The sequence below is a fragment of the Cryptomeria japonica genome, chromosome 9 (genome assembly GCF_030272615.1).
Source record: "Cryptomeria japonica chromosome 9, Sugi_1.0, whole genome shotgun sequence".
In the NCBI taxonomy this organism is placed as follows: Eukaryota; Viridiplantae; Streptophyta; class Pinopsida; order Cupressales; family Cupressaceae; genus Cryptomeria; species Cryptomeria japonica.
Window position 1 is genome coordinate 522070835 of NC_081413.1, and position 25837 is coordinate 522096671.

General features: G+C 35.8%; 1 protein-coding gene across 2 annotated transcripts; it reads left to right on the forward strand.

Annotated features, from left to right (window-relative positions):
- Positions 1 to 5242: 5242 nt before the first annotated feature.
- LOC131051321 (uncharacterized) lies at positions 5243 to 7580 on the forward strand. Of its 2 annotated transcripts, XM_057985782.2 has the most exons (3): positions 5243 to 5610; positions 5833 to 5875; positions 6671 to 7580. In XM_057985782.2, exon 3 carries the CDS (start codon positions 6690 to 6692, stop codon positions 7368 to 7370), a length of 681 nt encoding a protein of 226 aa, XP_057841765.1. In that variant the 5' UTR covers positions 5243 to 5610; positions 5833 to 5875; positions 6671 to 6689; the 3' UTR covers positions 7371 to 7580. The 2 variants fall into 2 exon arrangements, with proteins under 2 accessions (XP_057841765.1, XP_057841766.1); XM_057985783.2 differs by lacking the exon at positions 5833 to 5875 and having other exon boundaries at positions 5340 to 5610.
- The last annotated feature ends 18257 nt before the right edge of the window (positions 7581 to 25837 follow it).

The window sequence follows — 25837 nt, forward strand, 5'->3', positions numbered from 1 at the left end:
TAAATCATCATAAACATACATCATTATCATGGCATCACATACATAAAGCATTACATCAAAAATCAAACAAATCATACATATATAAACCTGCATTCATATGTCAGTATCCCAGCATCATACATCATCATAAAAACATGCATATAAGAAACATCTCATCAAATGCATACATGTACACACATCCATCTAAGCAATAACTCATCATCCTGCATAAACATCCATACATATCAACTGCATATCATCAAAATATGGGATCTCCTCATATATATCATCTCATATATCAGAGTACAATGAAGTCTACAAAATCGGCTACCAAGAGCCATCCAAGATACAGTCCAAAAAATAAACAATGATACAATACATATATGCAAAAATGCTCTCTCAAATGCCACTCTGGCCAGATGCTATCCCACCACCTCCTCCACCTCCACCTGCTCCACCACTGGTGCCCGCACCACCTGATCCATCTCTCCGTGGAGGCCTCATCAAACCACCACTCACTCTTGCATCCCCTGATCTCTCCCTCCGCAGAGGACCCATCACACCCCCACTGCTCTGCACCCTCTGTGATTGCTCTGATCTGGCCTGCTGCATCTGAGAATAGCTAAGAGCTCGTTGACTAACTGGCACCACCTGCTCATATAAACCCCGCCAGTAGTCTATCTCCACCTATGCTTACCGCATCTCCCTCATCACCTCCCTCGTAGGCCCCTGTTCTCCTACTCCAACCCGGACTCTCTCCTGCAGCTCTACCAATCTCTCCACTGCACTATCCCTCTCCCGCAGCACCACCACCAGCTCTGACTCCCATGCAAATAGCTGCACATCCCTAGCTGCCACCTCCGCCTCCAAATCCTCTACCTGGGTCTACAAGTGTGCTATCATATGATCTCGAAGATCTCTAGTGGCTCCCTCCCTAGTATCCATCGCCGCCTCACCTGTACCACCCTCTCTAGTAGCTCCCTCCCCTTTGTCCATCGGGATCTCTCTCTCCATCCCCCTCCCACTCAGCTGAACTCCTCCCTGTATCAATGGTCCCTGTGATATCTGTAGAGGCAGTCCACCTCTCCCTCTCCGTTGACTCCGCATTCCCAACCCACCACCCCCTCCACCTCCTCCTCCACCTCCACCTCCTTCTCCCCCTGCCCTCGGTCCTCGACCTCCTGCCTTCCTCCGTCTCCGTCCCCTCTCATCCTCAAAATTTGGGATCAGCTCTGCTGGATCAGATATCCGTAAGATCGGGTGCGCTACTCGGTACTGCGTGTACTCATTTGACACTCCTGCATCCATGACCCTCGGTCGTATATCCCATGGTCTCGCTTGCAGTGTCCGGAACTCTGCTAGTGCCTGATCATACGGTTGCACTGGCCCCCATGCGTACCTCTCCCAAATAACCCGAGCATACTCTCCTAATCCACTGGGCAGTCCCTGCTGCCGTCCAAACTGTCTCAGCACTCTCCCGGGCACCTGTCTCTCCACATGGTACGAGGTCCTCCCAATGAGGAATCAAGTCATAAACACATACGGCAGTGCCTCTGCATCGTCATCCCATGGCTCACACTCCAAGTATGGTCGCCATATAACTACATCCAGATCGTCTAATGCTCGCCGCCACCACTCTAACTTCCCCAGGTGGGGCTGACTCATCATGCCGCTATACATGAACATGTACGACTGATCTATTGCACGGAACCTCAGACTCACCGGCCGAGTCAATGGTAGGTGCTCCCAGGCCCAAATATGCAGCAACGTCACTCCCACTGCTAAAGAACCCCTCCCCCGATAAACCACCTCATGGAGCTCCTGGTACAGGTGCGCCAGCACGCACGACCCCCACGCAAATCGAGTCCCCTCGGTAATCATCATCTCGATCACCTGTCCCCACCTCACGGCCAAACCATGTGATCGCCTGTCTGGACAAAGAAGTCCTCCCACAATACTTGATAAGATTGCTGGAAGAGGCTCATATAACGCCGCTATCTCCTCCCAGGCAATCGAGCCATCATCAATAAACACGTCCTCATCAAAAATCCTCTGAACTGCAAGGGTCCCCCAAGATCTGTCATATGTGACCAGCTCCCCCTGAATCAGAATCCGTAGGATGCGCCACACATCCTCTAGGATCATTGTCATCTCCCCTTGTGCCAGATGGAAGGTGCACGTCTCGCTATGCCACCGCTCGGCTAATGCTGTGATCAAACCATGATTCATTCGAATCACGGGCATGTGCATCACCTCATACAATCTAGTGGCAGCAATGCAATCTATCTCTGCCTCTGTCAATCGATCTTGCAACCCTTATGTTGCAGGATGTCGCTCACGTAACTGCAACACGCCTAGCTCCTCCTGCACATGGACATTCATCAATTATCATCAGTTGTTTTGTTTTCAAACTTTCTTAAAGTTTCAACCTAGACTATCAACAGATACTTTGATCAAGTATCTTCGGGTCTCAACAGGTAAGCAATCATGGCCACCTAGACTTCAACAAGCATTTATCCTAATGACCTAAGTCTCATCAGGCTGCTATGGTTCAAAATAACTCCCACTTCACATTGCCATCCATCCATCATTGGCATCGGAAGACTTTCTTCATCCAAACTGGGGCATCTCTTTATCCTAAAACAAAAGCACTATTTTACCAACAAAAGCACTAGTTTCTCAACAATAGCGCTACAACCCTGACAAAAGCGCTCAATCAGCTATCCAATAGCGGTCAAACTACAAATGCGTTAAAACCACTACGCAGTAGCGCTAATTAAGATCAATAGCGCTCAAATCAAGCCCTCAATAGCGCTTCTTTATTAATAGCGCCTAAACTTCATACAATAGCGCTAAAACATTTCAAAAGCGCTCAAACAATGGGGCAATAGCGCCATTGCGACACAGTAGCGCTAGTTCATGGAGCAAAAGCGCCAAAACCATAGTTCCAGCGCTCTTGCTCCGACTCAACTTAGACTCAGTAAAAAGCCTATCAAAAATGCGTAAAAATTCAAATTTCCAATTTACGTACCGCTGGTCCATAGTCGTCTGGCCGCTGGAACCGTCGGACTCGCTCAAATCTGTGCTCGGTATTCGGTATCGGCATCCTGACTGCTGCTCGCTCCTCCAAAAGGTCACTATCAGAGCTCTGGTTTCACACTGGTTGCGGTCGCAAATGATCCTGTTTTCACCCCTTTCACCCCATTTATACCCTTCGCCATCACCATAACTTCCCCCCGCTCACCGCCATGGTCCCCGTGAACTTCCCGAGCCCCCCATTTCTCCATTTTACCCCAATTTTTTCTATTTTTCATCCGTCTTGCTCACTTCTTCTTTTCTAACACCCTGCCAATTTTCATTATTTTTCGAGAGATCGCCCGATTTTTCAAAAATTTTCGGTCCATCTCTTGAGGGGGCATACCACCCATTAAATTTACATTTTATGGAACATTTCTTCACACCAGTTTTTCTTTCTTTGAAATGACGCGATAAATTGCATCATCTCAAAGAGGGGCAAATGTAGTCACACAAATCTGTCCGGCTTAATTAAATAAATATTCGCTATTTATTTGATTAAAAATCCACTAGCCATCAGTTAATTAAATTAATATTTAATTAATTTATTCCCAAATATTTTTCTATTAATTAAATAAATTATTCAATTTATTTTAATTAATTCATTAAATCAAATTCACAATCAATTAAATAAATAAAATCTATTTATTTAATTAAAATCTATTTATTTAATTAAAATCCCCTTTTCCTCTTTTAAATAAATTAAATAAAAATATTTATTTAAATCATTATCCCCCCCACTTGCATTTTCCTACAAAAGCAACTTGCACACATTTATTGAAATAAATTAATTTTTATTTTTAATAAAATCCTATTTTCCCTCACCCACCAAATCCACTTGCAAAATCTAATCCCCTTCTAGATTCTTCTAACTCCTTCATAATTAGCCTAATCCATCCCCTAATTATTGTCACATTCCTAAGCAAAATAGAGTCACTTCTTAAAGACTTGAAAAACATTTAATGTTTTGTGTGTTCAACAAATTAACCCCCAAAGTCTTCGAAGACCACTAATGGCTCTTACATAACCATTTATGGTTATTTCAAACTTGTCTCCCCAAACATTTATTGCTTTGACCATATTCATCCTTTTCACATTTGCATAAGAGTTTATCCATTGGATAAAAACTTTATTCTTTGAATAAAGAGTTTATTTATTCAACTAACCTTGACTTTAACTCCCAAAGTCATGTAAAGCATTTAATGTTTATTCCCTCCCCTCTCAACCTATCTCACATTGACACTTGTCATCCTGAGATTGGGTTGAAAGCCCTCACATGGATTTGAAATCATTCAATCCTGACCCTTGTTGAGATTACTCAATCTCAACCATCCATTGCTCCATTTTCTCTATAAATAGAGCCTATTTCTTCATAATCCAGATCCTGAAAACTTGTATGCATTTAACCTATAGGCATTTTAGAGAGCATTTAGCATAGCAAACTAAAATCTTGTTGTTTTGGGTTAAAATCAATCATTTTATTATCATCTAGTATTTTAGCTTTTCATTTTACATTTAGAGCAAAAATACTCAAATATCAATCCTCCATAAGCATCCATAGTGCAAAAAGCTACTGAGAGCTACACTATTTTGGAACTTGGAGAGGAGAGGAACAAGGGAGAAGGAGCTAAGGGCATGTTAGGAGGTATTTGGAGATGCCTCATCATATTTGCTTCTTTAGTTAAATACGCTTTCATGTTTTTAGTATATCTTTTGATATGCCTGTTTAGATTAGTTTTTGATTGACTAACACTAACAGTTTCTTGTGTTTGTCATTTGCTGACCTTGTCCATTTTGGAGAGCATCACATATAATTTCTACTCTCATTTCATTAGGGCTAATTTTATATTTAAAAATATACATTTGCTTAAGTTAAAAATATAAGTATTTTAAGCATGAACAAATGACATAGTTGATTAAAGGCTTTGGGTTCATTCATGTAAGTCCCAAGATTGATTCTCTCTTTAGAGGTGGTGGGCTTGTTCAAATTCAATCCATCACCTCGAAAGATTATAAAAGGACTTGTCCTGTTTATAACTAAATTTGGACTTGTTTAAATCCGATCCATCACCTTGAAAGATTATAAATTATAACTAAGTTTCGGATCACTAAACTAACCTACAAATTTTCCTCGAAAAAATAAAAATAAAAATATAAGTACTTCTCCCCTTAGAAGAGAACTTGACACAATGCATCTTTTTCTCCAAGGAATCAATTTGTTGTTCCCTCTTTATGGAAAGGTCTTCGCGGTTCTGAACCCACCCAGTATATGGGTGGTGGTACTAGAAATCTACAAAGCATACCCTAATACAAGAAACCGGGTTTTCAAAACCGCTATCATGGCAAGACTAGTGCAAAACCCTTATCTTTACCGTTCTCAGATTCGTTTTGTGCTTCCGTTGGCCGAGACTATGGCGGATGATCAAGTCCTGCTATATCCTCACCACTTTTCTTCCTTTTCATTTGGAAGTTGAAGCGTTGGAATCACAGTAAAGATCGGCAGCTCAATTTTGAGCTCCATTTCGGGTGTATTCGGTTCGCGAAACAACTCCTAGGGTTTGTATTTTTTTCCCTTCAAATGTAATGTTTTTCATATTTTTTTGACGTAATATCAGTTGTCTGCACTTTTTTTGATATCTAGAAATAGGTCGTTGATGGTAGAAGTGAATCATTTAAATTTGAGTGAGTATTGTAGCTTGGTTTTTGTTAATTAACCCTTATTATGTTTGATAGCTCTATCAGCGAGTATGAATGATCCGTGTCTCATTTTTTATGCAGAAAGTGAAGGTTAGGGTTTTGGCCTTCAAAAACCTTTTTTGAGGTACATACGTAGTGCAATTTTTAATTTAAAATACATATTTTTAGGTGATTTGTCAATATTCAAAGGATTTTTAGACTCTATAAATAAATACTCTTGTAAGTACGAATTTCTCTGTAAAATAATGTTAATTCTATAGTAGTTATAGGCATGGAACCTTTCACAAGGTTACGCTCTACATTCCTCCTCTCGGTCGAAGTTAACAGGTTTATTTCAAATACATTCTGATTGCATTTCCTTTATGATACGGTTTTCTTTTGTTCGTATCCACCGGCAATTTGCTTTCTTTGAGCTATTTTTTTGGGATCGACCTTGTTTAGCCATTATGGATTCTTTAAGGTGGGGTTTGTTCGTCCGTTTTCTCTAGTAGTTATTTGCCTTCTTTGTTTTTAACACTTTTTGGGGCGCTTTTCGTCTGGTTTAACACCCTTACCCTGGAAGGCTAGGGCTTGACCTGAGATTGGGTTCTGATGTTTTATAAGGATTTAACTGCAGAGTTCGAGTCAATTTCATTGAACACAAATTTTATGAGTAGGGGTCAATGAGATTGATTAAAAAACTACGCAGTTAAGTCCTGATAAAACATACCATAATTTGATACGGGGTGAAAAACCACCAACCTAATCCTTATGCCTTTTTTCCCTTTTTTTCAAGGCCATAGTGTGTTAGCTGGTATTTTGGGTGACATTAATTGACCCCGGAGACTTGTGTGCCTTTTGTATGGAATTTAAACAGTTATGTAAATCTGCCTTGTGACTTTTAGTTAAAAAAATGAATCATGTACTCTTGGCTTTTCAGGTTTTAGAGCTGTGTAACCATGTCAGAAGACCGGAAAAAAATGTTGGAAGCTTTGGTGGCCAAGAGAAAGGCCGAAGCTGAGAGTGGGGAGAAGAACAAGAGGCACAAAGCTCCTTCTCTGCCTGCTGCAAAGCCTGCCAAGAAACCTGTGAATAAGCCTGTAGAAAAACTTGGCAGCAAGGCTAAGCCAGGCCCTACTTCTTTAAAGAGTAAGCACAAGGAGCACAAAGAAGTTGTAAAGCCAAAGCGATCAACTAAGCTTGATAGGTATGAGACAGATGAAGATGAAGAAGAAGAAGAGGAAGATTTCACCTCTGAATCTGGTGGAGAAGATGAACTATCTGATGAGGATTCTGAAGGTGATAGGAAAGCCAAGTCTGTGAAAAAGCCTTCATTTGAGTCGAAGGGAAAGTCTCTGGCAAAAGGGAGTTCGAATGGCAAGGGCAAGGATGACAAGGGAAAGGGTATAATGAATGATAAAGGGAAGAATGCACTAAAAACGATTAGTAGCAGCAGTGAAGATGGTGGTAGTGATGATGATGATGGAGGGGATTTGTCTGATGATCCTCTAAATGAGGTTGATCCTTCAAATATTCTTCCCAGTAGAACACGAAGACAATCTTCCCAGCCTGGGGCGTACCAATTTACCAATGTGAATGATGACGAGGACGACGACGATGACGACGATGACAGTGATTAGAATGCTAATATGTTTAAGGATCTCTTGGTACATTCAGTGGTAGGATGCTAAAAATTTAAGACAATCTCAAATGTAATAATGAACTTTAGCTTTTGATGTGTCAAATGTTAGATCACATGTTTAGTATAGTAATGTAGTAAATGTAGTGAAGTAGATAGCGATTCTTGATTCTGTAAGTGAATAGTTAATGTTTTTTATGCTCTTCACTCATTTTTTTTGGTCATTGGCATGAGAGGCATTATTAATTTATTTCTGTCCAAAAATTAGATCAAAACTTAATTGAAGGCCCCTCGTACACTTTTAACAGGTTCTTTGCTTTTAATAGCCCTTTGAATGTACTGCGCTTTTAGTGGAGGAAATAAAGACCTTGGAGTTTGCACAACGTATTAACTGGCTTGACATTTTGGGTGCAGATCGAACTTGCATGTTCTGATCTAGTGTAATAGTCCACCTTGTCCTTTGATAGCTAGAATATTAAGGCAAAACAGAAACTTTTTGTTTGTGTTCTCCCTTTTCAAAGCTTTTGTTTACATTCCTCTTGAAATTTGCAGCTCTGTCTAATTCTAGTGGGATTCGCCCTGTAGAAGTTTTGTGAACAGGCTTGAAAATATAGAGACTTCTTGTTAATGAAAAGCACGGACCAGCTTTTTGCATTGGTTTCTTTTTGGACAAGATTATGGATGCTTAACTTTGAATCTCTCTAAAACTTATTGTTCTAAGTGAGTGGTGCCAATGGAGAGGAGATGCAAGTACATTCTTATTGTGAAATGGACCGCAGCAGCGGACAAAAATAGAACCACAAGATTTCTATTTGCGACAATAACGATGGATCTCTGTTATTGTTTTGCAATTGACAAAGTATTTATATTCTCTAGTGTCTCATTTGTTTCAAACGAATCATTTTTGAACTTAGTGATTGTCTTACCATGATATGTGGATAATCCTTTACAATCATACAATATTGGGCTCATCTCCCAAATTTGACAGTGGTTCCTACAGAGAACTTTTAGCAGCCTCTGAAAACTAAGTTGTCCTATAATATTATAACCTTTAGCAATCAGGTGTTACCATCGATTTTATAGCAGCAGCACGCAAGACAAGAAAAAATAGTCCAGAATTTTAGGAAGCTGGTAGTCCCCCAGTTTTTTAAAAGCAGCAGCTAATACGTTCTAATGATGTCATGTGGCCAAAAAAAATCTCTAATTTGGTGGAGGAAATTTTGCCCCACTGCAAAGGTAGCCACTGGAAATGTGAAAACTAACAATTGGGGGTTTCTATTTTCCAGGATAAGATTCTATCTTATTATTAAGAGTTTTCTCTCATTAGACCTCCCATGCCATAAAAATAAATCTTGAAGCCCATTACTTTGAACCACTTTCTTATAGTACCCTATTTATGAATCACGAATCTGCACATCAACAGTTTTCAAATTCATTTACATTTGATTAGCCTTGGCGCTTGTTTTAATTTAGGTTGCATTATGTACTGCATCTTTCATTTTGTGTGTAGTTCATATTCATCAGTACTGATCACGAGGAATTGTGTCTGGTATTTTATTCTTATGTTTCTGTTTGGTAGTTTATTTTTAAGATGCATTGGCAAGATTCACATTCTTCTGTACTTCTGCTAAAGCCACAACTCTTGTGAAAGGACTGGTTCCATCTGTCCATGGGTGGATTGATAAGAGTGATCACAAAGTGGCCTCAGAACTTAAAACAAATGCCTACTAATTCATTTGAAATGAAAACAAGATTAAAATGTGTAGTGCTTCGGGATTCAACTTTATAGATGATAGTAAAAAATGCATATTATGTGTAAATACAAAAGAGATCACCTGACATTAGATGTTTGTGGGTTTAAATTTCTTAAAATATTGAGCATATTGAGAAATGGGATTAACATTGAAGGTATTGTAACTCCTTACAATACGCCATTCTATTATATCCCCAACACTTGTAGCTCTAACGCATAATAGTTTTTACATATGTACCTTACAATGATGCAACTTGTATACAGATCTCTTTCAAATGCTAATTTGACATAGGCCAGATAATTTTTTAAATCTAATTAATTTCACAAGTTATTCATAAATAGATTTTACATATTTTAAAATCCCCTTCAACATAATAATACATTTGACACCATGGTTTATCATATTTTAAAATCCTTTTCAACATAATAATACATTTGACACCATGGTTTATCATCAAGTCAATGATATGCTCTACTCTTGGGTAGGTTTGCTTTATTTCTCATTTGCTTGCTTAGTTGACATGTATGCCCACAATTGTTCCTTTGATTGATTGTGTAGTTGTCATTGATAGTTGCTCTAGATCCACGTGATAATGTTTAACGTTTCTTTCATGCATGGTTACTTTTGCCTGCATGATGGATGTCTCTTGTGATGATGGCGATGTTCATATGGGGCATTCCTCCCTTTTGTTTTGAATTCTCTTCTTTAGCATCTTTATTTTTTCTTTACCCATGCCTCTTGTTCATGAATAGAACTCCATGCCTCTTGTTCTTGACCTTGTAGTTACTTTTGCCTCCATGATAGATGTCTCTTGTGATGATGGCAATGTTCAGGAACATTCCTCCCTTCTGTTTTGAATTCTCTTCTTTAGCATCTTTATTTTTTCTTTACCTATTCCTTTTGTTCATGAATATAACCCCATGCCTCTTGTTCTTGACCTTCTAGTTACTTTTGCCTCCATGATAGATGTCTCTTGTGATGATGGCGATGTACATATGGAACATTCCTCTCTTTTGTTTTGAATTCTCTTCTTTAGCATCTTTATTTTTTCTTTACCTATTTCTTTTGTTCATGAATATAACCCATGCTTCTTGTTCTTGACCTTCTAGTTACTTTTGCCTCCATGATAGATGTCTCTTGTGATGATGGGGATGTTCATATGGAACATTCCTCCCTTTTGTTTTGAATTCCCTTTTGTTTTGAATTCTCTTCTTTAGCATCTTTATTTTTTCGTTACCTATTCCTTTTGTTCATGAATATAACCCCATGCCTCTTGTTCTTGACCTTCTAACTCTTCCATACATTCACGAGCCTGGTTTTGGTTCACATTGTGTGTAATATCTTGAAAATTGCATTTCTTTCACGTATCATTGTTCTGAATTAATTTTGCATATTAATTATATTCTTAAAAGTCTTTAAGAATATCTAATAATATCATTCAAATCATTAGGATCTAAATCATGAAAAAATAAATTTCATAATAAAAAAATTTGATCATTTTTTTCATATATTTGAGTTTGGTTGAAAAATATTGATCATTTTATCATATATTTGAGTTTCCTTTAACTTTTATTTGAATTTATAGTTATTTGTTTATATCAATGTTGATAAAGTTATACTTGATCTAGGGTTTTGGGATAAAATGACATTTTCAAACCATTTACAAGATCAAAATATTTAATCTTTCGTTCTTGAAGCTTTATTGATTGCAGTCTTTAGTTTCCATCTCCTCTTTGTCTTTTCTTTTTCTTTTTATATAGGCATCATCCTCGTATCATAATCTTTACTTTACCTTGTTATTGTCATCTTCATTTTTGGATCGACTTTTTCTTCTTCATCATAATTCTTCTTTTTTTGATCTTCGTTCTCATCATCCTTCAAACCATCAAACTTTCATATATCAATTTGGTGACTGAATGTGTACCTAACAAAAATAGATTTGTTGAGATGACACTTATGATGTGAGAGTTGTTTATTTGGGAAAAGAAAACTCAATAGTTTGAATTTAAATTTCATGTGTTCCTTAAGTGATTGTACTTAGTTTGTAACTCTTGTACAAGTACGCTCAACTCCCCCATGGTATGTTCTATACCTTGCAACTATTCAATACCATCTAGCATAGCAACTCGGAACTCTAAGTTTGCTAAAAATGGTTTATCTTGTAATCTCAAGGGTACAACTTCTTGTGCAAAAGAAAAAAAAAGGTTTTGCTAGCTTTTATTTGATTATCATCTCTATCGTAAACAAGAAACAATATCATGATGCAAGGAAGGCTTGGACATTCTTCCTTGCACATTTCCTTTAACTAAAAAAATAGATTTAGTTTGTTAAGGTTGATTGCAAGATGGAAATTTTGCTAGTGTTGTATTCTAAAGGGTTGCAATGTTTTCAGTGTGGCTCATAATTTGGGAACATCTTCAAAATATCTTTTCAACAAAATTAAGATTGAATCACCCAAACTACTCTAGTGATGAGAGCACACGTCACACGTCACACGTCACACGTCACACGTCACACGTCACACGTCACACGTCACACGTGAGAGAACATCTTCAAAATTCATCAAAGTCAAATAAGGAGGATCAACTTTGCATAGCCATATACAACTCCCTTGTTACATATGAATCTTTTTCAAATTGATCTGTACAACAATTCAATTTCATCTACAAGTTATGTTATTCTTTGATTTTTTTTTTTTATGGAAGTCTTCACTTTGCTTAAATCATAGCTCCGATAGCTCCAATAAAATTAAATGTTTACGGATGCTAATAGAAAGTATACTTAAAAAATATAATAAGTCTAAGTGGATCAAGTAGGTCAATATTAGTTATAGAAAAAACCACCCACCAAATCTCCAATAATGAAAGTTACTTCTTATGCACAAACCTCCTCCCAATAGCATAATTTTATAAATTATCCATATGACTTAATATAGACAATTAAAGGGATTGTGTCACATGATAACATTCACATCCTAAAGGAAAGATAAATAACTTAATCCATTCAAAATGTAAATTGAAAATAATTAATTATATTTTAGTATCCATATGATTCAATATAGCCGATGTGACATGTGACATGTGACATGTGATGACATTCACATCTCCTCCAATATGAAAGGAATATTAGATTCCACAAAAAATTGAACATTTAGATGTTCTTGGGTTAAGAGATTTTACTTTTTCTTCTGAATGACATGAATTATGTTTCCATTGTGCTTACATCTAGAAGTGCTGCATGGTTGGTACAAAGTATAGATGGTTAAGAAATGAAGATTTCAAAACATAGTATTTTATAGGTGAATGTTTAGACATTAATAAATAAAAATATTAATATATATATATTTTTTTAATATTTAAATTGCTTAAAGATATTCACATTTATGTTTTAAATTTTAAAAATGTTTAAAATATTTATATGTATATTTTAAATTTTAAAATAATATACATTGATAAAATGTAGTTATTCATATATTATGTGTAATTTCAATTAATTTTTTTTTTGGTTGGATATAGTTTTTTAATAAATTTAAAAGAATACTTTTAATTGTTGCAGAAATAAAGAAAAATGATATTGATGGGATGTTACAATTCTTTTTAGAAATTTAATTTCTTCTTTGATTATTTTTAATTAATTAATTTGAAAATTTAGTGTATAGAAAAACAATATTAATTTTTTATGTACTTAGTGTAAATTCATTTAAAAAAAGAAATTGGTTGCATATGGTTTTTTTAAATTTAAAAGAATAATTTAATTGTTGCAAGAAACAAGTAGATAAGAATCTGATTAAATGGAAGGCGTTGCCAAAGGATCAGGTGAAGCTTAATTTTGATGGGGCTAGTAAAGGTAATTCGGGCAGGGTTGGTTATGGGGTTGTACTAAGAGGTGAGTATGGTGAATTGATCAGTGGAGTGTATGCTAATTTAAGGGAGTACTCTACCAATGAAGTACAAATCGGAGCTTTAGAAGCAGGCTTGAATATGTGTGTTGAGGGGGACATCTCCAAGGTTATCATAGAAGGAGATTCCCAAGTCATTATCAATGGTGTGACACAATCTGCCTTTCACAACTGGAGATTAAACAGATGGCTACCTTGCATCAATAATTTGTTGGATCGGATTTCGAAATTGTTCACACTTATAGAGAAGGAAACAAAGTGGCAGACTTCCTGGCAAATTTGGGAGTAGTAGGGGTAAATCAATATTGCTCATTCAGGCCAGTCGATGCTTCTCAAGAATTAATGGAAGCCATCAAGAAGGATGTCCCGAATTATCCTCGATAGGGTATAGGATAGGGGTAAAATTATTTTGTATATATGAGGTGACCTTGCCTCGTTTCCTTTCTTAAGGAATGTTTATCATAATGGCCATTTAGAATTTCAGACATGCACTGCAGACAAGGACCTAGAACTCTGCGAGTACCGTCGATGATATGTCCTAGTCATGGGGATGAGTAAGAGTAGCATTAGGAGATTTAGGTGGTTGTTTCCAGAAGGACAAGACAATTCTGAGTAGGCAGCATGAGCAGAAATAGTAGGGACAAAAGATCTTAAAATATATTTTTCCCAGATTGCCTATACTCCAGATAGGATATGTGTGGTTTGTTGAAGTCGCTTTACTAGATTCTAGAAGCAACGGGCTTCTATATGAGGATAGAGGTTGCATAGTGTAGATCATCTCTGTAGATAATAGTTGCATATGATGGCTCCATTCATAGGGATTGTGTGCAGGAATTGTGTAGAGACTATCGAGCATCAATGCATTACACTGTTTAATGTAGAGGATGAAATCTATGAGGTGATTTTGGAAACGGTGGATATTTCCTTGAATTTGGAAGGCACTGGTGCGACGACTTCATCTACAAGGCTATATTAGCACCGGTTGCGAATGTCTTGGAATCCAAGGAGAGTTGCATAGAGATTGTGGGAGACTTTGTGAACGAAGCTTATGGGGATGCGGTGGCGGAAGCTCTGTGTGAGATGTAGAACAAAGTTAAGGAAAGTATTCTCAAGATATATTTCAATCCTTCTAACTATATGTCCTCAGACTCAAAAGAGGAGACAGAAGAGGATGGTGTTCAGATAGAAGATGAGGAGGACGTCGATGCACAAAATATGATTGACAATGAGGAGGAGAGAAAGGATAGGGATTGAAGGGAGAAGAAGCGGAGGAAGAGGAACTTTGTCAAGGCTACCAGGTTGACCTTCAAAGATGGGGTTTCGAATGGAGATCTGACTGCATTTAGACAACTGAAGGAGGTAGAGGACTGGTGGCTGACAGAGCGTCTTCAGACACTTTTCAATCTAGGTGAACTGATTTTGCAAGTGCCGCATTTTCAGAGGAATGTGTAATGGGTGTCGTTTAATAACGATATTGTATATGGTGGGTCTGGATAGATATAAGGTAGTTAATACAGTTTGATCTTGATTTTAAGTAGTAGTTGATCTATTCAACAAGTATTATAATCAATATGGATTTTATATGTACAAAATTTTGGAGCAATATAGGGAGCTATCCCCATAAAGATAACATTTACCTTAAAAAAAAACAAAAAATTAACGAAGCAAAATGATTGATGGGATGTCACCACTTTTTTTAGCAAATTTAATTTCTTCTTTGATTATTTTTAATTAATTATTTTAAAAATCTAGTGTTTGGAAAACAATATTAATTTTTTACGAATTTATATTTATAAACAATTTTTAAATTCAAAATTATTAAATGTCATCGATGTCAACTTTTGTTCAATAATTTTAATAACTAAAAAAATTATACCCTCTTGAAATTGATTCTCTAATGCATTGTATAGTTTTTTAATTTTTTTTTTCTAATCAACATAATATTTGGTTATAATAATCTATTTATAACAAATTACAAAAAAAATCATGATAAAATGAATTAAAATATTTTAAATTTAGTAGATTACAGACTTCAACCTCTAAAAGTTATACCCTCTTGAGTTCTCTAGTGCATCGTATAATTTAAAAATAAATAAATTTATAGTCGACATGATATTTGATTATAATAATCTAGTTACAACAAATTTAAAAAGATCATGATTAAATGAATTAAAATATTTTAAAAGGTAGAATATTGCTACACATATGGGCATCCACTTTCCTCTTGTCCATGTTCTTTTGTGTGCATAAAAATGATGAAATGAATCAAACACTCGTGCCTAATGCCTTTTAGGGCGACCAAGGAGGTAGGGGCCCACAAAACCATTAATAAAATGTTTTTTAATATTGAAATGCCTTTTTTATTTTTTTCCTTGACATCATGTATGGCCGACTGTCCTTGAGAGGATTGAGGGATGTCCCAATTGTCCCTGGCCATCTCGGGGATGGCCAGACGACCCCAACATTAGGGGATAATGTTTCCTGAAAAGGGGACAACCATTTTTGTTTTTGGGCAAAAACATACATCAGAGGGATGTGACACATCCTCAAATTTCGTAGTTTTATACCCATCAATATTTGAGAGGCCACCAAAATTCCCACAAGAAGAAGAAGAAGTCCATGCCCACCATCATCAATTTCACCTCCATTTGAGCCCACCACAAGAAATGGTGCAAATTGGCCTCTTTACAACCAGAGATCTTCATCACTCATCACCCTCTCTTAACACAAGTCGACATTCTTTACCCCAAGTTGGGTTTCAACAATATTATTTTAGCCCAAGTTTGTTTAGAGGTCTTCAATCATGTGAAAGTAAGAGAGCCTAAAGACTCATTATTTCAACCCATTGCCCATAATGGTGGTGGAAGTAAGACTGAGCTTAAAGAGCAAGTATTTTAGGCCATTGCCCATAATGGTCCCGCTACTATCTTTGGTGGTGATGATCCTTCCAATTTTGAAAGTGTTGGACAAAAGGAAGTTGGTGGGTTAGAAAGAGGTTCTTATAGTTTTTAGCCTCCTTGCAAGAAAGGTGGAGAAATGAGCTTCCAATAATCTTGTGTGACAAATGGTATGATTGAAGAAGAGGATGAGCTTGACCTCTCTTGACATTTTTGATACCATAGGACACTCTTAGGGTTTTTAGAATATGCTTGAGTGTAATTTTTTTAAGTGGAGGAATTGATATCTGATGGGATTTGCAAAGTGAAGTCTTAACATGTGTTATTATAACTTCCATATGTTTGAGTTGTCTTCTATTCATGTCAATTAGATTATGGAAAATCAAACATGAGACAATCATTTGTATTTTCCAAGAGTTGGGTCTCATCTATAGTTGAGAACTACAATAGATTAATTTATAATCTTTTCATGCTTTCTGTTGGATTCATGTTTGAATTTCCAAGCACCAAAGATTACACTTCACCAATCTACCATAGAATATCCACATGTAAAGGTAAAAAAAAGTGTTGTATACAAGAATTCAAGAAGTCCAAGTTGTGAAACAAAGTATATGTGCATGCATGAATGAGAGAGATTCTTCATTATTCTTTCAAAATAGTTTGATTTTGTTCAGATTGGAAAGTTTAGATTCCTATACAAAACTTGATTAATAGGCACAAGCATTACATTGACATATTCTAGGGAATGTTATATCTAAACAGTCACTTGATTTATATATTTTAATTGGGAGTTAGCTTGTCAAATAGACATTTGTTATTAGCACTTTAGTCCAAAAAATTGGACTAAAAAACTAATGGTTAAGATAATTTTGCTAGTAGTTTAATATTTAAATATTATCATGGCATAATCAAAACATTTTCTTTTCTCAAACTAAAGGGTAGGTTTCATGTTGTGTGAAATTGCAAGGGTATGCAATTTTTGACATAACATTTTGAAATGTGGGGATGTGAGATTTTGGGATGAATTTCCCAAGATATGGAGATACATCCAAATCACTTTCAAATTTTGTGTTGTACTCTTTTGAAGATATTCAATTTTAACATCCCATGAATAATGTGATAGCTTTATCATTTTGGAATAGGTTGAACATTGTGCCATTGATGTTTGTCCCAAGTAAGAGGTTTGGATGATGGTAAGGATATAATAGGATCGGTGAAGGGGTTGGTGATGACAATATATTTGTAAGAACTATGGGGGTAAACTATTTTGATGTTGGGAGAAGTCACCTTAGTGCAAGCATGGAAGAATCATTAACATCCTTATTCCTCTTGTTAGGATAATTATATCCAATACCTTAAAATACTTGATTTGCATAAACATGAATGACCTCTATGATTCCTTGCTCATGAAAACCAAATCCTTTGCCTTGATATTTCATGATTCTACACATTTAGTTTGTGATGGGATGCTTGTTATTTTGAAAATAAGATTCAAATTTGATTTTATATAACTAAGAATTGATGAAACTTTTAATTCAATTGTGTACACGATATTAAATCGAAAAAAAAGGTGTTTGGATCAAGTTTATATGAATTTTGTAATGACATGGGAACAATATGGGATTGATATGATTCTTCTTCTTGGATATGATTAGTGTGATCATTGTAAGCACTTTGATCTCGAGTTAGTTGTGGACAAAGACTTTGATATACTCAAACCTACTCGTGGTTTTGTGAGGTTGATAAATTTGTTGTCGATTCATTATCTTCAAACTTAATATATTCATTATTTATCAGATCTTGAATATAGTTATTTAACTTTGAGTGTTGATGAGGGGAATGCCTTTTGATTTCATGATGCTTCTAGATCTTGGATTTCATGGCATTTATGGATCTTATGAAAAATGAGGTTTGCCTTCATTTAGCTTGTTGATTTGTTAGAATGACAAGAGAAGGGGTATGACATCACTTGTTAGATTTGTAAGTTTGATTATAATTATTTATTTGTAACCCTTGGATAACATCCTTCATAGCATGATATTTACAAGAAACAACCAAAATGGATTAGTAACAACTAAAGAAGAAGATCAATAGTACTTGCAAATTTAAAAAATAAAATCAATAATTGTTGCGAGAGAAGCTGAACAATAGTCTTTGAATGAATACATTAAACAAAATTTCAAGAAGAAATAAAATGAAAAAGTGATTTTATTCTTTTTAACCTTTTAAATTTTGTTTTTATTTTCCACTAAACACAATTACACAACACAAATGTTAATTGTTTTGAAATTAAGATCTCCAATAGACAATGTTGTCTACAACAAAAATATTAGTAGCAATCTGGTCAATTATACTAAGGTCTCCATTAGAAAATTGAATTTAAAAAGTGACTTACATATGATAGAAGAATCAAAATTAGAATGGACACTTTTATTCGACGTAACTATCTCAAAACCATGGTAGACCCATTTCACTGATCTTCAAATATGCAAAAACTAACTAGAATATATAAGCATTGCACTATTTTCCAAAGCCATAAAAAACATAAACATTCACGAAAATTAATGAACCCCACTAAATCTCACGAAGGCCAATCACATATAATCAATCTCAATAGCATGCCAAATTAACTTAAAAGAACTTTGGGAGATCAAGAAAGGTATTGATCACTAATTTTTTTGATATCTATAGATTGGGATGAAGGGTAACACTTTATAATATCTTTGGTCTTTATGATGCACCAATTGTTACAATTGCTTATCATTTTACATTCTATGGTGTGGATTTAAATATAATATACAAAGAAGCCTCATGTATTGCAAGCCTTTCAATATCATGATATTCATTAGCAATTAATGGTGCAATTAATAAGGGCAATGGTACCAACTTGCAAAACTTAGAAGGAATTGAAAAAACACATTTACTTCTCAACATAGCAACAATAACAAATTTTAATGTTTAACCTTATCTTTGTTGGGATATAAAGGAGTTAGCATCCATTGCATATTTGATATTGAATTACCTGACGGTTACAATCATTGTAAAAATCAAGATACTTACAAAAAAAATCTCTCCACATTACTTCTATGCCTTTCCCACCAAAAAGGAAATCTCTCTTGTTAAGTGTTGCATTATAAAATACATACGAAGTTTTGATATATTTTTCCATCACGTTTTTCAAAGAATATTATATAGATTTCCACCTTTCAAAATTCTAATGCAATGCTCATAACTACATTTGATCCACTACACTATTCTTATATAATTATACAAATAAAGTTGTTAAATACATTTAATTTCTACACTCACTTCATTAGGGCTAACTTTATATAAAAAGCACATTTACTTAAGTTAAAATATAAGTACATTAAGCTTGAAGGGCTGGCATTGTTGGTTAAAGGCTTTGGGTTCATCCATCTAAGTTCCGAGATTGATTATCTTTGCTTAATTTCCTTGGTGGTAGGCCTGTTTGAATCCGATCCATCACCTCGAATGATTATAGGAAGGCTTGTCCTATTTAGAATTAAGTTTCAGATTGCTATACTAACTTATGAATTATCGTAAAAAAAATAAAAAAAATAAATATTAGTACTTCTCCTCTTTATAACAATCCCTTCCCTTATGATGTCAAAGCCTTGCACTCAACAAGACTTGATTCCTGGTGGGCTCATTAAGAACCATTCAACTTCACCAACAAACCAAAGGTCCATTCTCTTTTGAATGCATAGAGATGAAAATCTCTCTTTATTTTATGTTTATAAATTTACATTTTCCATTAAAATTTAGCTTTGAGAGATAAAATTGTTTGTGATCAATAATTATCTCTAATCTTGTTTTCTTCATTTATTTTTTAATATTTTTTTATGATGATTGTTTCTCTTGTTTGTGGCTTCATATGAATAAGGGATTGAAATATTTTTTCCCTATCCATCAAGTGTACAAACACAATCAGTAAAAATATAAATGATGATAAATTATACTAAATAAAGGTAAAGGATAAATATAAGAATAAAAATTTAAAATGTATAATATAATAAAACTTATTATTTTGTAAGTTATAGTTGGAATACGTTTTCACAGTCCACATTATATTTGGGAAAGTGTTTCCCACACAAATTATGTATCTTTTTGTATCATCGCTCCGATTGCATTCATCATTAGAAAGAAAAAGAGTAAAATATTATCTTAAAGATCATATGCTTATTTTTTGGAAACCTATAAAAAATATCTTGAAGATTGTTTTACATTCAACCATACTCAATTCAACTATTTACCTCTTTTTACTAAAAATAAAATAAAACTAGCAATTGCACCTTAGTGTGCAATGGGTACGCTGGAGAGGTGTGGAAGGTCAATTAGGGAAAATTTTGGTCTACTTATTATATACATTTGTGTATGAGGCTAGTTGGTAGAAGATTTAGCGAAATATTTTTTTTATGCAACAATGGTCTTAATGGAGAAGTGATAGCTTGAAATCAACTGTGCATATACTTGGAGAGAGATAGAGGTAATGAGATACAAATAAATGAAAAATAAAACTATTATAGATAGAGCTAGAGAGATATATGTAGTGAATTAGAGAGGGATATAAATAGATGGAGAGGGAGAGATAGAGTGATATAGATAGAGATATAGAGAGATAGAGAGGGATAGGGAGAGATATTAAGAGATAGGGAGATAGAGGTAGAGAGGTAAAGATAGAAAGATATAGATGATTGAGGAGGTAGAGATAATTAGAGAGATACAGAGCTAGAGGAGGAGAGATAGAGTGAATAAGAGAGGTAGTGATAATGAGATATAGATAGAGAGGGTGAGGGAGAGATAGGGAGATAGAGATAGAGTGGGAGAGACTGAGAAAGAAAGGTGGTAGAGACAAGTAATAGAGAGATATATATAGAGAGGTTTAGAGGAGGAATGATAGAAAGTTAGAGATAGATATAGAGATGGGGAGGGAGATAGGGAGGGAGAAACAAGGAGAGTGATTTTATATGAGTGAAAGAGAGACATGGAGAGAGAGAGAGAGGGGGAGATGAGATGAGAGATAAAAAATGAAGTAATAAGGAGGGAGGAGGATAAATATTGAAAGGAGAGATAAATATATAGAAAAAATGGTCTACTTTTTACATACATTTGTGCAATACACGAGGTCAATTAGTAGGCCATTGGGAAAATGATGTTTTGTAGAAAATATCTCAATGGAGAAGTGATTACCTTCAAATAAAACTATGCATCCACTTAGAGAGAGAGAGAGAGAGGAGAGAGGAGAGAGAGAGAGAGAGGAGAGAGAGAGAGAGAGAGGAGAGTGAGAGAGAGAGAGAGGAGAGAGAGAGAAGAGAGAGAGAGGAGAGAGAGAGAGAGAGAGATGTTATGGAGATAGATATAGAGAACTATAGAAATATATATAGAGATGGAAATAGAGAGGGATAGGGACATGGAGAGGGGAGTGAGAGATAAAGAGAGGAGAGAGGTGATAGATAGACATGAAGTATAGAAAGGGAGAGATAGAAAGATAAAAGATAGAGATAAGAAGGGATAATAAAGACAAGTAGAGAGAGGGAGATATATATGGGTAGATAGAGGAGAGATAATGACATGGAGATAGAGGAGAAATGGAAAAATAATTATGGATAGATAGATATAGACAAACAAAGAGATATAGAATAGAGGTCTAGAAAAAGGGAGAGAGAGACAACTAGAGATATAAGGGGGATAGAGGAAGATAGAGGTAAAATGAAGATAGAGTGAGAGAGGAAGAGAGAGACATATAGATACAATAGGAGACATAGAGAGATAGATAGAGAGATAAATAGGGAGAGAAAGGGAGAGAGATAGGTAGAGGGAGAAAGAGAGAGAAGAAGAGGGAGAGAGAGGGAGAGGTAGCTTAATATATAAAGAGGGACAGGGAGATATTAGATAGAGGGTGAATAGAGAGATAAAAAGGGACATGGAAAGATATAGAGAGATAGGGATAGAGATAGAGAGATAAAGAGATATAGGTAGAGAAAGATGGATACAAAGAGAGAGAGAGAGAGAGAAGAGAGAGAGAGAGAGAGAGAGAGGAGAGAGACGAGAGAGAGAGAGAGAGAGAGAGAAGAGAGAGGAGAGAGAGAGGAGAGAGAGAGAGAGAGAGGATTAGATTGAGTGATATACATAGAGGCATATATAAAGAGATAGAGAGGGATAGGGAGAGAGATAAATAGATAGGGAGATAGTGGTAAAGGGATAGGGATCTAAAGATATAAAGAGAGAAGTGAGAGGGAGATATAGAGAAAATTAGAGAGATAGAGTTAGAGTGAATAAGAAAGAGGGGTGGATAGTGTAAGATGTAAACAGAGAGGTGAGGGGGAGATAGGGAGGTAGAGATAGAGGGAGAAAGAGTGAAAGAGAAATAAGGTGACAAACACAAGTAGTAAAGAGGTTTACAAAGAGAGGGAGACAATGATAGATAGGGGAAGGGATAGAGAGATAGATATAGACATAGAAATAGGGATAAAGATAGGGAGGGGAAATATGGAGTGTGAGTGTATATGAGTGAAAGAGAGATATGGAGAGAGAGAGGAGTGGGAGATAGATATGTATAAATAGGTAGAGGGAGGGAGAGGAAGGAATATAAATAAAGATAGGAGAAAGGATAAGTAAAGAGATAGAAAAAGGGAGTGATGAGAGAGGAAGGAGGAGGGATAGAAAGATAGAGCTAGATATAATATAGGGTAGAGAGAGAGAGAGAGAGAGAGAGATGAGAGAGAGAGAGAGAGGAGAGAGAGGAGAGAGAGAGAGAGAGAGAGAGAGAGAGAGAGAGAGAGAGTGAGAGGAGTGAGAGAGAGAGAGAGAGAGAAAATTGGTCTACCTTTTACATATATCTGTGTAATAGACCAAGTGAATTGGAAGGGTATTGAGAAGATGTTGTTGTTTGAGAAACAAATATCTCAATTGAGAAGTGATAGCTTTCAATCAATTATGAATCCAAATATAAATGGATTAAAACATGACTAAAATAATACCTCTAAATCAAGAAGATAATCAGGCTTCATTACCAGTAGGATCATGTTGTGTTTGCAATAGGGAGAGGAGATATTGGGGTAGAAAGAGGGAGGAATAGAGTGAGAGAGGGAGAGTTAGGGGTAAGAAGATAGAGATAGAGGTGGATATGGATATGGAGATGGAGATGGAGATGGAGAAAGAGAGGGAAATGGAGAGGATATATATATATATATATATATGGAAGATATAAATATATAGAGAGGGAGAGAGATGGAGAGAATGAGGGAGAGAGAGAGATAAAGATGAAGATAGAAACTTATATATAGAGAGAGGGGAAGAGACAAAGATAGGGGCAATGAGAGACAAACAAAAAGTAGAGATAGACAAATATGGAGAGAGAGAGAGAAAAATAGGGGAGATATATAGAGGAGACAGAAAAAAGATATATGGAAAGAAGAAGAGAGAAAGGGAGAGAGAGATAGATGGATAGGGGATATGGAGGGATTGAGGACATAGATATGGGGAGATATAGAGAAAGGGGGTATACAATGGGGGAAGTAGAGATATGGAGATATGAATGGAGGGGACATGAGTGAGAGAAATGTGATGGAGACAAATAATAGATATATATATATATATATATATATATATATATATAGAGAGAGAGAGAGAGAGAGAGAGAGAGAGAGAGAGAGAGAGAGAGAGAGGGGGGGGGAAGGGATAGAAATAAAGAGAGGAGAAAGAAGTAGAGAGATATAGAAAGAGGGTGTGATAAGATGAGAGAGGGATAAATTGGGATATAAAGAGGGCTCGAGATAGGAATATAATGGAGAGATAGAGAGATATAACTTGAGAAAGATGAAGTGAGAGAGAGAGATAAATATATGGAGAGGGGGAGATGTGATGAGTCTTAGTTTTATACCTTTATTTGCAGTCATTTTACCATGCTTAGGACTCTTATATACATAATGATGGGACTTTATATTATATTTTGACTAACTTTTTGAACCTATTTGACAATCATGTCTTTGACAAAATAGTGAACCTTATGAATACAAATATAAATATTTACTGTCTTTGTATGTTGATGAATGTGTTACAATAAATGATCATGAAATGTAGATGGGGTGCTTGTTCTAACCTTGATGTTGCAGCTGTGTGGAAGACTTTTTGTGATGAAACGGGGCTTTATTGATAGCAACATGGCAATGTGGACAAGACTAAACAACAAGGCGTGAAAAGGTCAAGGGTTGTTACAACTCGGGCACTAGCTGTTCGAGCTTATTAAGGAATCTTCAAAAGCAGTCATGATCTATTAATAATTCTGTTAATAGTTGTGTTGGATGTTGGAGCATATCTAGGAAAGATTTACAAATATTCAAAGATGGAGCAGAGTCCTATTTTCTTAGTTCTCTTAGATTTCATATTCTAAATAAAATCCTCCACCTAGATATTAGGAAGTGGGCAGCTCTTGTGGAAAACTTTTGTAAGGATGAATGTTATAAATCCTTCTCAAGTTTCCTAGTTAGTTAGTTGTTGTTTTTGATACCAGATCATGTTATGCTGTTGAATTGATTTTGAATAAAGGAGCATATCCAATTACTTGAATAAGTTCATGGTGTTGTGATATGATTATGTGAGCTCTATAATTAACTTCTACTCTAACTTATAATTCATAAGACTCACTCAAGGGGGCCCACTTGGTGAGGATTCTATCTGGTTGTTTTTATGCACTTTATCTTTTGATGTTGTTTAATTCTGTTATGTTAGATTGCTCACTGTCCGTTCCTGTAGCCACGACAGAACAAAACAATCATTTCTGCATAAGTTAGAAGAACTTACATTTTGTTGCTAGAAGTTAGCAAAGTTTCTCTAAGTTATAACTCTGAAGCAAAGTTCCTTATGAATATTTATTTAGTATTTCCAGGTGCTTAGAATAGGATAGATTTGTTCCTTGACACTCTTGGTGCATATATTTTGCCGTCCCATTTCAAGTTATACATCCTTAGATTGATAAGATAAATGATCTAGGATAGTGGGGTTTTGGATAGCTTCTCAATTAGAAACTTGTGTCTCTAAGATGAGTATTATACTGTGTTTAAGCATCCATTGTTTTACACCAACAAGATGGAAAGAGGGAGAAATAGAGATAGGCAGAGCGAGACAATGAGGGGGAGAAAGAAAGATAAAGATATAGGAAGTGATATATAAAGAGGTAGAGAGGAATAGAGAGTGAGAGAGAGTATCAAAGATGGATGGAGAGATAGAGATAATGTAATATGAAAAATCTATGTTATTATTGAAAAGATATATGTGTGAAATTTTGCCAAGATCAAGGGCACAATGAAAAGCATAAAGAGAGACAATAGAATGACAAGAACAAACTGTATTCTCATCAATATGCAAATGATCAACTGGATTAACCAATACAATGAATATGAGCCTGCTTAAATAGGCAAGGCCATATGGATATACGAGCACACAATCATGACATGTGGCTCAATGAGAAACAAGGGTAGGTAAGAAATACTAGGGGTAGGTAGGAGAAATAATATAATATTCCACAAGAGGTGGATGACCCACCGAATGTGGAATGTAACAACAAAATAAGACCACAAAAGGTGGAATTTCTCCTACAAGCTATATCCCTATGTGCACACATCCCTAAGTGTCTCATATCCAAACTATGAAGAGATGCATTATCCTAAGTTAACTTAAGTAAAGTGTAATAATATCCATGATGGATATTTATTTACACCAACACCCCCCCTTAAGTGCAACTCAGGGGAATGAAGACTCAAGTTAACAATGCAAGATGGGTCCCGGCTACGAGGCCATGATAGGTACCCATGTACAAAATGCAAATGCAAGCAAAACTATGAAATGCAATCTCTCACAAACGGAGAAAGGGAGAAAACCCAGTGGGAAAAAACTCCCC